At 43.8% G+C, this 13,193-nt stretch overlaps 1 protein-coding gene across 2 annotated transcripts in view; it reads left to right on the forward strand.

Moving 5' to 3' along the window:
* The window catches only part of ABTB3 (ankyrin repeat and BTB domain containing 3), a 293,163-nt gene that overhangs the window by 213,897 nt on the left and 66,073 nt on the right, over positions 1 to 13,193 (forward strand). For both annotated transcript variants that reach the window (XM_075123440.1, XM_048832361.2), the window contains exon 4: positions 4,581 to 4,733. In XM_075123440.1, coding sequence (XP_074979541.1) covers positions 4,581 to 4,733 — 153 coding nt within the window. The remainder of the gene's footprint in view (positions 1 to 4,580; positions 4,734 to 13,193) is intronic.

The following is a 13,193-nucleotide window of genomic DNA, read 5'->3' on the forward strand; positions in this document are numbered from 1 at the left end:
AGAATCAATCCTGAAGCACTTACATGAGAGGAAAGTGATCAGGAACAGTCAGCATGGATTCACCAAGGGAAGGTCATGCCTGACTAATCTAATCACCTTCTATGATGAGATTACTGGTTCTGTGGATGAAGGGAAAGCAGTGGATGTATTGTTTCTTGACTTTAGCAAAGCTTTTGACATGGTTTCCCACAGTATTCTTGTCAGCAAGTTAAAGAAGTATGGGCTGGATGAATGCACTATAAGGTGGGTAGAAAGTTGGCTAGATTGTCGGGCTCAACGGGTAGTGATCAATGGCTCCATGTCTAGTGGGCTGTCGGTGTCAAGTGGAGTGCCCAGGGGTCGGTCCTGGGGCCGGTTTTGTTCAATATCTTCATAAATGATCTGGAGGATGGTGTGAATTGCACTCTCAGCAAATTTGCGGATGATACTAAACTAGGAGGAGTGGTAAATACGCTGGAGGGCAGGGATAGGATACAGAGGGACCTAGACAAATTGGAGGATTGGGCCAAAAGAAATCTGATGAGGCTCAATAAGGATAAGTGCAGGGTCCTGCACTTAGGACGGAAGAACCCAATGCACAGCTACAGACTAGGGACCGAATGGCTAGGCAGCAGTTCTGCGGAAAAGGACCTAGGGGTGACAGTGGACGAGAAGCTGGATATGAGTCAGCAGTGTGCCCTTGTTGCCAAGAAGGCCAATGGCATTTTGGGATGTATAAGTAGGGGCTTAGCGAGCAGATCGAGGGACGTGATCGTTCCCGTCTATTCGACATTGGTGAGGCCTCATCTGGAGTACTGTGTCCAGTTTTGGGCCCCACACTACAAGAAGGATGTGGATAAATTGGAGAGAGTCCAGCGAAGGGCAACAAAAATGATTAGGGGTCTGGAAGACATGATTTATGAGGAGAGGCTGAGGGAACTGGGATTGTTTAGTCTGCAGAAGAGAAGAAAGAGGGGGGATTTGATAGCTGCTTTCAACTACCTGAGAGGTGGTTCCAGAGAGGATGGTTCTAGACTATTCTCAGTGGTAGAAGAGGACAGGACAAGGAGTAATGGTCTCAAGTTGCAGTGGGGGAGGTTTAGGTTGGATATTAGGAAAAACTTTTTCACTAGGAGGGTGGTGAAACACTGGAATGGGTTACCTAGGGAGGTGGTAGAATCTCCTTCCTTAGAAGTTTTTAAGGTCAGGCTTGACAAAGCCCTGGCTGGGATGATTTAATTGGGGATTGGTCCTGCTTTGAGCAGGGGGTTGGACTAGATGACCTCCTGAGGTCCCTTCCAACCCTGATATTCTATGATTCTATGATTCTGGTGAGGGGGGCGGGGCAGGGTGTGTTTGGCTCCACCGGGAGAGCATAGTGGTCCCTCACGCTCCAGTTCCAAGGGAGGCCACTCAGCCTCACTACAGGAGCACATAGACCTATGAAAAGTCTGTGTGTGTGTGCAGGGGGCCAAGTGACACCCCTGTGAGTCATATCTGGAGGGGTCCTTTGCCTCCTTTAGCCAAGATACACTGCCTGCCTCATTCAAATAGGGGAGCCAGATACTCTGATAGGGGATCCAGATCCGCTGATGAGAGGCCTTACTGCCTGCCTTATATGTCCTGTTCAGCCCCAGGTATATCTTTGTCTCATGTAGATAATCTTGTTCAACAATCCAAGCCTCGAGGGGCTAATGCTTGAACCCCAGAGTGCCTAATTTATGATGCAATAAACTGGGAGTTCTTTATACTGACTAAATTGCTACAGGCTTGCTGGCTCCACAGGCCATACTGTACTCACCTACCCTGATCCTAAGTCATTGTTTGGTAACTTTATCTACCACCTTGTTACCTGGTCTGTTTAGACTAGATTTAAACAAAATGTCAAGATCTCTGGTGTTTTTCAACTTTATGCACATCAGGTGAACTGTCACTGAGCTCCCCTAGGCCAACCCCTTGCTCCCTCAGCTATCTATCATTCGTTAACTTCCTGGACTGGGAGGTTTAAAGGCCAAACCACAGCCCCTCTCTGTGCTCAGCCACAAGCACACATGCTAATCAGCACACTTGTAATACAGCCAAATGTTTTTACAATATTCCCAGTAGCTTTTCTTTAAAGCAGCAAACAGTTGTAGTCACACAGGCACTCTCCCAGCTCTGACCACCACCACTACTGTCACTACAAATTAGGTGGTTCATGTAAGCCTGGGAGGATGCATTCTTTTCTCATCAGCTACTCTAGGATTCAATGGCAAGATCTTAAGGATGCAAAGGCCGCAAAAACAAATAGTCTCTCATCTGGAGGGTGACAGAGATTTATTTAAAAAAAAAAATGAAAATGTCAAGTCAGCAAATGACTGAATAATTTAGGAGGAGATTTTCAAAAGGGTCTGAAGGATTTGGGAGCATCATGCCCCATTGAAAGTTACTGGCACTTTGGCTCCTAAATCCATTAGGCACTTTTGCAAATCTCTCCCTTAAAGAATATTAATGTCACAGTCGTACAGAGAAAAGTCTTCAGAAGAAGAATAAATGGTATAATACTACTTAAAGCTGTGAATGGGAAAAAAATGTTCCAAGGGCTCAATGTCCTATTAAATCAGGTGTCCCAAGGTGGGTATGGAGTAAGGTTGTGTATGTAAAATTTAAAGTATTTGCCCAGTAGGCACCTAACTCAGTCAAATGGGCTTTTTTAACCCTGCTGTGAAAAGGGAATACAGGGAGAGGGGTATGCAAGGACAAAGAACACCAAATGAAAGGGGGAGAGTGAAAGAAGAAAGGAAGTCATGCAATTCTTGATTAGTTCCTCGACCTACTTGTCCGTCCCTGGCCACCAGAAGTCTTGTCACAGTTGTGTTTTGGTTAGACCCATCCCTAAATGTCCTTCATGTGCCAGGTGAATCAATCGTTCTCTCAGAAGTGTAGGCACAAGATGGTGAGTTCTCAAAATCCATTCCTTTACAAGGGACAATTCACATGATGTACATTTATATGGTTGCAAGTGTGCTGGTGTCTTTGTCTTGTAGGGCCATCCATTGACTATGTTAAGTCTTTAGGTCCTGAAGTACCTTGTCTTCTGTCATGGCTGTTGCCCACTCTGAGGCTGTGATGACTCTGATAGTGATGATTGACAATATATAGCAGTAGGAATTCCACCATCGCCTAATCTCGTTCTTGACTCTCCAGGTATTAGGAGAAGTGTGAGACAAGGGAGACTGCTTAAAAGATTGGAAGACTCTATTACCAGACTCAAGTAACAGTTGGAAGTGACTGTTTAAAGTCTTACAATGGTGATTCTAAAGGGGAAGGGTGTGTTGTATGTAGCTAGGTGCAGATAGCTAACCCAATTTGTAAGTTTGTTGCTAGGTAGTTTCTGTAGCTTTGAGTCCAGGAACTACAATTCCCAGGAGGCACCAGGGGAGGTAGAAGGAAAGGAGGAGAAGGAATGGAAGAATGTCAGCTCTGTGAAAGACTGAGGGGAATAAACCTGACCTTTGCTGTTACTAAACTTCCTGAGTCTTCCTCAGAGAGGTTTAGGTATAAAAGCACGGTCAACTCCTGGTAGAATGGCAGGCTGAATACACTTTCTGGAAACGGGAGTTGTACATGTTTTGTCCCTGTCTACACTAGTGCTCAAACCATGTTCAAACATGGCTGGGGTGGGGGGACCAGAGGGGTTACTGTGTTTGACACCAGCTGTTAATTATTCCTAGCATACAACACAGCCTTGTTATATAATAGTTTTATAATAGTAAAAAGAAAATCCATGTCCTCACTGATGCTAGGCTCAATTTAGACTGTAATGTGCACGCAGCTTTAGTAGAGGTGATGAGAAATTGAAAAGCTGAATGAAAACAACACGTTACGGAAGGGGTTTTGGCCAAACGGCAACTGGGTTTTGAGCATATGATTTTTTAAAAAACACATGACACAGTAGCAGGTAATTTCCCCCAATTTTCATGCCCTGTATTTATAATAGTTTTAATTTGAACAGCAGTAGACTTTTAAAAATATGATCTATGAAGCAACCCTCAGATACCTCAAAAATACAGTAGGGTCAGCGGTACTCAGCCTTCAACAATTTACAAGCCATGTCATCATTGAGCTGCAGAGAGCCACAAAATAATAATGTGGTGAGATTATGACATTGCATCAATCTGAGATAATGCGGCATTTGGAAACTTCGTCACACATCAGCTACCTTCTCTCCTCTTCCTTTGACTACTAGGTTGGGTGGAAGGGTTCTCTCTCTCCCTCCCTCTGCTGGTGGCAGGGTGGGAAGGAAGCTCTGACTGACACGCATGTGTGTTCCTGTGAGTGGGGTTCTGCTTGCTTTTCCTGAGACTCAGTATGAAGCATGTGGATTCCCAGGCAAATGTAAGTGGTTGCTTTGAGGTCCACACAGGGCCATAAAGATAAGAAGTTCATGAGCTGTGATTTGCATTTCATGGGCAAAAAACGCACCCCACCCTTTCCTGGAAATGGTGCAAGTCAGATGCATGGATTAGACCTGCCTGGAGTTTGCTGAGCTAGTTTGATCACTCTCTAATTTTGATGTTAAAAGATTAATGGCACTAGCTGTCCTGTTTTGCTCTTTCTAGGCCATTCATAGTGCTGCCACCCCTGATGGAATGGATAAGGGTTGCTTTGGCTCATGCAGGGCACCGTCGCAGTTTCTCTGTGGACAGTGATGATGTACGGCAAGCAGCAAGGCTCTTACTACCTGGAGTTGACTGTGAACCTCGACAGTTAAAGTAAGTTCATGCAAAGAAATAATAATTTGAAAAACCTGTAGCTCTTTCACAGTGACAGTGATTTAACAGGCAGAATAAGGGCTTTGTTATGTCCTCAGATGTGCAGAATTCTCCTTCTCGTCACTGTATCTTGTAAAATCAGCTACTGTATTTGTTCACATGCCTGTACGAGCCAGTTTCACAGGCTGCGTGGTAATGTGCCTGCATACCTAACAACTGGATCAAGCTCTGAATCTGCTCATAAAATCTTGGTTTGTCTTTTACCATTACATTCTGCTTTATAATAAGAGACTGAAGTCTTCAGTCAATTATGTCTGTTTCACTGTGTTCCTGTTACAAAATACTGAGATGTAACGTATAGGATTGTATATATTCTATTGTTTTCTGCAATAGTGGTTTATACAGCACATTTACAGATAAAACCAGTTTTTGTAATAAAATTACATTTTTGATCCTGAAATCAATTTAATTCAAAGATGTTGCAGGTCTGAATAATTGGATGCTTATTTTTAAATATGTGAGATGTGACCTTCTAATGTGGCCCTAAAGTATATGTTTTCAGTATATGTTTTTAATGCGCTGCCTTTTCTTACTCATATATGTATGTATAAAAACAGCTTCGTAATGCATACTTGATTCTGGGTTATTTTTGCTTTAGATGTCTGTATGAAAAGCTCTTATGACTGTGTCACAAGCGGAATTATTCATCTCAGGTGCTTTATAGCTGCAGCACACGGTCGCCAGGCACTACCTTAGAGTCTGGTGAATTCAAACCTAGGCTCATATTTTCCAGAAGCCCTGTCACTCATACTCGGGTGATATTCAGGTGGGCTTTTCTGCCACACAGAAGCATGGAACCTGCATACGTGATTAGGTCTGACAACGTGCATCACAACAGATGTATTTTGTTGACTCTGGTTTTCCAGTACTCTTTCACTAGATATTATAATATTTTATTTTGAGACTGGAATAATGCTTTCTTGGTTGAATATTTTATTAAATGAATATGTTGAATTTAAAAGCTACATCTTGAGGTTCATATTTCAAATACTGACTGTAACTGTTTCATATGAAGGTAAATATCCTGGGCCTGATTGTCAGTAGGACTTAGTATTTCACGATTTCAGCTGAAGTCTATGAGGTCTGTCAGTACTCATGAAGCTCTTAATTTTAAAAAGGCACAACTAAAAAAACCTTTCCAATTGAACTAGTTGATACAATTGTAGAAAAGTCAATCAATATTATTTATTCTAGCCCCTTGAAAGAACAAAAATCATGTTTTGATATGATAAGAATATACAGTTTTTCTGTAGTTAGCATGTGTATAGAAAAACATTGACTGTTTTTACCCATTTTGCCATTTTAACAGAAGTTAAAGTTTCAAAATCAGGTTATGTTAGAGTGAATTGTAGTTATGTCCCAGATAATCGACTGATTATTGAGAAGAAATCAGTGATCAATTAAAGCAGCCATCCAGAATTCAGTTTATAAAGAAAAATAAACTATAGCCACTTTTCAGCTGTCTTACAGTCTGGAATGAGAATGGAAAGTACGATCAAGAATTAATGAGGGTAGAAGTGAAAGGTTAGTTCTGAGAAAAGAGCTGGGACTTGCCCTGGATTTGCTGTTGTGTACTTCACTTGACTATATGGGCTTGATTTCCATTCCCGTTTCCCAAAACTAAGGTCACTGTATACTGTTCTGCCAGTGTAAGGGGGCCTTCAAGTGAGTGTTACTGTGACATTTAAAGGCCCTTCAGACTGCCACACTGGTGTAGAGTGTGCTTGGTGTAACTGAGAATCAGGCACTGTGTGTCTATAATATTGAGATCAAAGGAAAGGCTGCTGCTTGTTGGAAAAATATCCAGGCAAAGCATCATGACATTAATTTGAAATCTTGCTACTTGTAATGTTTTGTTTGTGCTCAGTACAGGCCCTCAGCACTCCTCATTTCCACCCAGTCCATGTACCAGCCTCTCATTTCTCCCCAGTGAGCAGCAACAGCTTTGCATCTCCCCAGTCCTCATCAAGCATCAATTCTATAGTTGCCATGGCTTTGAAATATTTTCAAGGGGCAATTCTTCAAATAAACTGAGGGACTGAGGACAGCTGGAGGATTTTGCATGTAGTCTGATATATTTTAGATTATTTTGTATAAAAAATAGCCTAACTACTGGGAGCCTTAAGCCTGAAAATGTTATCCGTTTTTTCTTAAGGATCTTTTCTCTTACTGGTCTAGAAGGGAAAAAACAAAAAGACCCCCCTTCCTCCCCAAATAAAACAAAAAGAACCAAAACTAAATAATACACCGTATGCTACATTCTCTGTCCTGTGTCTACCATTGTGACATTGCATTATTCCTCTATGTTGATTCATGGCCTATTGTTAAAAAAGGTAAGACAAAATCTGCTTCCACACTGCAATACGTATTATAGAAAAGAAGTTTGGAAGAATCTCAAAAGACTTGGAGTTTAGGATCTGTTCAGATAAAAAATCGACTGTTCAGTGTCCTATCTGAACCTCCAGCAAAGAGATCTCCTACCATATTTTTGTGACACTTCCCAGCTCAATAAGACACACCTATGGTCAGGCACCTAGTACGTGGTTTTGTAAATCATCTCAGCCTTCTTTCTCTCCTTCCTCCCAAAATTTCCCTTCCTTCCTCCTCCCTCTGTCTCCCTTCTAGTGCCCCTTCTCTGTCTGCTGTGCTCTTCTGCACAGAGCAGGGGAGCCAAAAAGGAGGAATGAAATCTGTCAAGAGTGAGTAAGATGACTGCCTGCCTGTAGCTAGGAGATGCATCTGCAGCTGAAACTATAACCTTGATGGTCAAGGGAAATCCTTCTGCTCTGTGGGACATAGGGGGAAAGTTATGGTCTGTTTCAGCAAATAAGAATTGCTGGTAAATATTATCCCATCCCCCAGTGTAATGGTCTCCTTCACTAACCCAAATTCCAGTATCTCCAGCACCATCTGATTCCTTCCTTCAGCATTTTCAGAGGTCCCCACTTGCAAATCTGTTTTCCGTCCTCACCTCGTGGCCTGTCCAGTTGCCACTCAACAAATCACACTCCCAATCTTTAATACTGGGTTCAAAACCATTTTTTCTCCTGCCCCAACAAGAGGAGTAGAAAAAAGTGGATGGAAAAGCAGTCAGGACATATTGAGGAGAGCAATTCTGCTGACCTACTCTCCCATCTGGGAAAAGATATGGGCAGATGATCTGAGTCAGAGCGTGGTAAGCAGCCTGAGGACCTACTCTGCTGAGAGTTAAAGGATAATGTGGTATACGGGTTTATTTATCTCATACACAGTGATGGCAAGTGTCATATCTGCATCAAGTATCATCTGCAGCTTCCCATATGGAGACCTGAAGGGGTCAGTTTTGTCATTTTCCAACGCGTATGTGAAGCCAGTCAGAGCGTTAATATGATAACATGTTCTGAAGAATCAATATTCTGGTGATATCAAGATCCATATCCCTACCTTTTCCTGCTAAGGCAATTCTATCTTGATATTTTCTCCCTATTTTGGGGCCAGATTCACTCCTTTGGTTCTGCTAGCTCAGTGGCTCTCAACCTTTCCAGACTACTGTACCCCTTTCAGGAGTCTGATTTGTCTTGCGTACCCCCAAGTTTCACCTCACTTAAAAACTACTTGCTTACAAAATCAGACATAAAAATACAAATGTGTCACAGCCACTACTACTGAAAAATGGCTCACTTTCTTATTTTTACCATATAACTGTAAAATAAATCGATGGGAATATAAATATTGTACTTACACTTCAGTGTACTGTATCGTATATAGAGCAGTATAAACCAGTCATTGTCTGGATGAAATTTCAGTTTGTACTGACTTGGCTAGTGCTTTTTATGTAGCCTGTTGTAAAACTTGGCAAATATCTAGATGAGTTGATGTATCCCCTGGAAGACCTCTGAATACCCCCAGGGAGCTGAGAACCACTGTGATCTCAGGTTTCAGGCTCCTGGTAGCAATATGTTCACATGGAGCTGGAGCATGGTAGCACAAGCCTTCTGCAACCCAGTTCCAATGGGGATCCCAGAGCGGGCTGCCTTAGCCCACATTATGATCTTCTTTGGGGCTAGCAGATACACTAATTCAGAAGTCTGGTGACCCTCTACTTGCAGGGTTGCCCTAGAGTTGCAGTCATAAAATAAAGCTGCTTCCCCCTACAAGGGAAAGATGAGCTGTGGTATCTTTGCTTGCCTTCCTCTGCGGGTTAATGTCTCACCCAGCACAGAGAGATCTTGGCTTCATTTGTTCCTTATCTTGGTGCAGTCGAACTAGTCCCTTCCATGTTTCTGAGGTGGGGCCCCCATGCAGGATTCGTGTTCAGCCACATCAAATGCTGCGCAGTGGCCAAATGATACAAGTACAGATATATGGCCTTGTCCATCAGTGCCACCAGTGCTCCCTCTGTTCCGTGTCCTGGTATGAATCCTGACTGAGAGGGCTCCAGAACACTAGTTGGAATTGGAAACAAATCTTTGTGAACTTCCCTATTAGCTTGCTCAGCAAAGAGAGATTAGACAGGAGGCAGTAATTAGCAAAATCAGTTGCCTCAAGAGATGGTTCCTTAAATACATCCATTCTGTGCATCCGATGAAGTGGGCTGTAGCCCACGAAAGCTTATGCTCTAATAAATTTGTTAGTCTCTAAGGTGCCACAAGTACTCCTGTTCTTTTTTTGGAATTAAGTAGTGTTTAGTGGTGGGACAGGCTCCAGCCAGGTCAACAAAGTTCTGAAAATAGGAGTCATTTCTGAGCAGGAGCTGAACATGGTTTGACAATGGTCAGGAGTGGCTTCTCTCACCTCTGAAATATTCAATATAGGTGACTTTTTCTCCTGGAGGCAGACCTCGCCACAGTGATCCATGCCTAATGGATGATGCTTAATTAAGATTATTGTAATGTGCTTTATTTACAGCTGCCTTTGGAAACAGGTCACACACTGCAACTAGGGCAGACTGCTCCTGTGTAACTGCTCAGTGATTGTTTTTGCGCCCAAGGGCAGATGAGAACCTACCTTCACTGTCTGCCTCCTATCCAACAAGCATAGCTGCCAAGATTGTGCAGCTCCTCATGTGAGATGAGAGCCAATGAGCCCCATCATGGACATTACTGGCTGTCTCATGGTATAATCTCAAGAAGATGAGAGAGGGGGCCCCCCATCTCAAGGGCTCATAGCTCTGCAGTCTTGCTAACTCCTTTGATTTTATCACAAGTCTTGCAATATTTAGTGGGTCTTCTTTGGTGTGTGTTTTTGTAAGCCCCAGTTCCAGGAGTCATGAGATTATTTCATTTTTGAGAAATGTTCAGTTTCTAACCATCATGGTTGTGGAGTAAAGCTGGAAAAAGTGACTCCCAAAGGCTCAAAAAACAGAAAGGAAATACAAAGAATCCAATTTATTTATTTTAAATCTCATCATTTTCAAGCCAATTTCATGATTTTGGGGCACTGACTCATGATTGTTGAATGCCTGGGGTTGGTGACACTGACTCTAGAATGCTCTCTTCCTCTCAAGAGCACATCTTTGTCATGCTAGGCGAAGCTCAGGATATTTTGTTTTCTTTTTACTTTTACGTTCCTTGGGAGGTTTGGTTTATTTTAATAACACATGATGCCATTTCCAGTTTTAAGTGAGGGGAAGACCTCTAGTGGTAATTAATATGATAGCACTTACATTGCAAGCACATCACATCTTTATTTATATGGCAGTGGCTAAAGTGATGCACCTCCTAAAATGACAGCCCAGACACAGAAATGGGACCAGATTACACTCTTCAACTTTGTGTACACACAGGGTGGGGTGGAGTGGGGTTGGTTAATTTGCACTGAGTTTTTTGGCACACTCACTTGGATGTATTAAATAGCATGCAGTAATTGCATACAGGCCGCCTGCTGTTTTCAGGTTCAGTACCGATCAATACTGCTGTCTACGCATCAGGGACTTTGTGCAGAGTAAGCATGCAGCATTCTGGACAGCTATCCCATAGTGCTCTGGTGGAACCCCATTGAAGTCCATGGGACTGTACGGGTGTGAACATAGCTGCCCAAGTCGTGAGGCTCCATGTGAGACATTTCTCTGCCTGTGCAGTTGAGGTGTTCTGTGTGCGGGGGTAGATCCAATCTCTCCTATCCTACAGAGGGGCGGAAGGGGGAGAGGAGCCAAGGGTAGCTGGGGAGGGGATAAAGGGAGCCAGGGAGATGGTGGACACCAGAGTGTTGGAAGGAGTCAGGGGCAGCCTGAAGGAGGGAGGTTGTTGTGGGGCGGGGTGACATAGAGCAGGTTGGATGAGGGAATGTGGGGTAGCCTACCTTATTCTGCCCCAGGCTCCTCCAGCCTCTTCCTCTCCTCACCCTGCAGCAAGGACTTGGTCTAGCCATCAGCGCCTTCGTCTCCCAGCGGCCCACAGCGCTGTCTTGAAACCAGCAGCAGGGTGTTGAGTGTGGAGGTAAAGCAACAGTTTCTCTACCCTCAGTGACAGCACCATAGCAGTGCCAGGTGGTGGAGGGGGTGAATTTCAGGGGAGCCCTGCTGTTCCTCTGCAGGCTTGCTGTGATTGTGGCTTTGCTGGGTGTATGACATCCTCCAGGCAGGGCTAGGGGAAATGCACTGTGGGACTGCTGAATGTGTGTCATGTCCAGTGCATCATACACATCAGCCGTGTGTAAATTAATGCAAAATGTGGCCCCATAGTATCTAAATCCTTCAGCAATAGTTCCCATAAGTCGAAGCATTTATATGTGGCTGCAGTGATGTATGGGGCTGCTCCAAAGTTCTTTACTTGTCTGTACCCTTTGCCCCATTCCTACCTGCTAACATCTGAAAGCTGTAAAGCTCCAGCGATTTGGAACAGATACAGTGATAATAGTGCTGATGGCTGAGCTCTTATTAGCCCTAGCCAAAAGACCAGGGTCTATTCTCATACTCCTGGATCCTGGCATTCAATATAGTCAGTCACAGGACACAGCCAGAGCCATTCCACTTGAGACACGTGGCAGGGGTCAATAGAAATACTCGGAAGTAGTTGAAATCTTTTCTTGAGTGTAGTGATGGGAAATGACACTTCTGCCTTCAGACCTCTCACGTGTGGAGTTCTCAGAGCTCAGGTCTCTCCTTGGTCCTATTCAATATTTATGTGCAGCCACTGGGAGAAAAGATGAAACTTCTTGAGCTCAAGTGTCAACAATAAACTGATAACACATCTCTGCTGTTTGCAGTTTGTGGTAACTGAGGGTAAAAGCAGTGGGGAGTGCTCAGTAGCTCAACTATCTCTCCTCTCCCTGGCTTGAGGGAGCAGTACTTCCCAATAACTGCTTCTTTTCCTGGATGGGTGTGGTGAGAGTTCTCCCTCCTGTTTTAATCTACTTTAGCCATGGATGATAACTCCAGGATGATTCAGTCATCCCAACATGGGGCTGAGATCAGCATACACACGTGGAAGAGTTGGCAAAAGCTGAGTCCTAGCAAGACAGAAATTATACCTCTGAGCAAAGGGAAATGATTTAGAGAATTGGTCACCATGGTACAGCCTCCGCCAATTGAGGATGCAAACTCACAGATAATCGAGACAGTCAGTCATTCGGAGTTTGTCTGGATTTCTTGCTGGCACTATGCTTGCTTTTAGCAACAGCCACACAAAACATCTACAATCTATGACCAGCTGGGAAATCAGGTCCCAACTTTGCTGGTGATGAACTGACCATGAAAATGGTGTATCACCTCCTATCTGGCAACCCTGAGAAGACTGCAACTGGTGCAGAAGGCAACCACATACCTCATCGGCACCACAGATTACCAAGAGCACCTCACCTCTGTGCTCTGCTGACTCACTACACTGTCCCACCCATAATAAAGAATTAAGTTTAAATATCTCAGTCCTTATTTTCAAAGTGGCCTAGGCCCAGAATACCTAAGAGACTGTCTTGCCCTCTGGGACCGTCACTGTCATTGATGGCTCTATTCCTCAGGAACAATAGGATTGTCTACCTCAGGGTTCAAGCTCATCTGGACACAAGACATGAGGGCCTTCTTTGGGGCTAGTCCCACACTATGAACTCTCTCTTGTGGGAAATAAGCACCAGCATAAACCTATATACCAGTCCAAATGCAAGGAGTGCTGCTTTGATCTGGCTTAAAAACAACATATAGCATAGCTTGGCTCTCTCACCAACAGAAGTTAATCCGGTAAAAGATATTACCTCCCCTGCCTTGCCTCTCTAACATAGTGTAGCATGTTCATTTACTCCACACCCCACATACACACATGCACACACACACAATTTCCCCCTGGAGGTGAATGAAAAGCAACTGCATTTGATAGACATTAGTCTCCTTATTTAATTTTCTAATTCTGGAAGCCACTCAGATCCCATGGTGATGGTGCAGCATAAGAATCTGAATAGACTGGAATAAATAGAGACTGGGGGGGAGAA

This window comes from Caretta caretta, chromosome 1, assembly GCF_965140235.1.
Source record: "Caretta caretta isolate rCarCar2 chromosome 1, rCarCar1.hap1, whole genome shotgun sequence".
Lineage (NCBI taxonomy): Eukaryota > Metazoa > Chordata > Testudines > Cheloniidae > Caretta > Caretta caretta.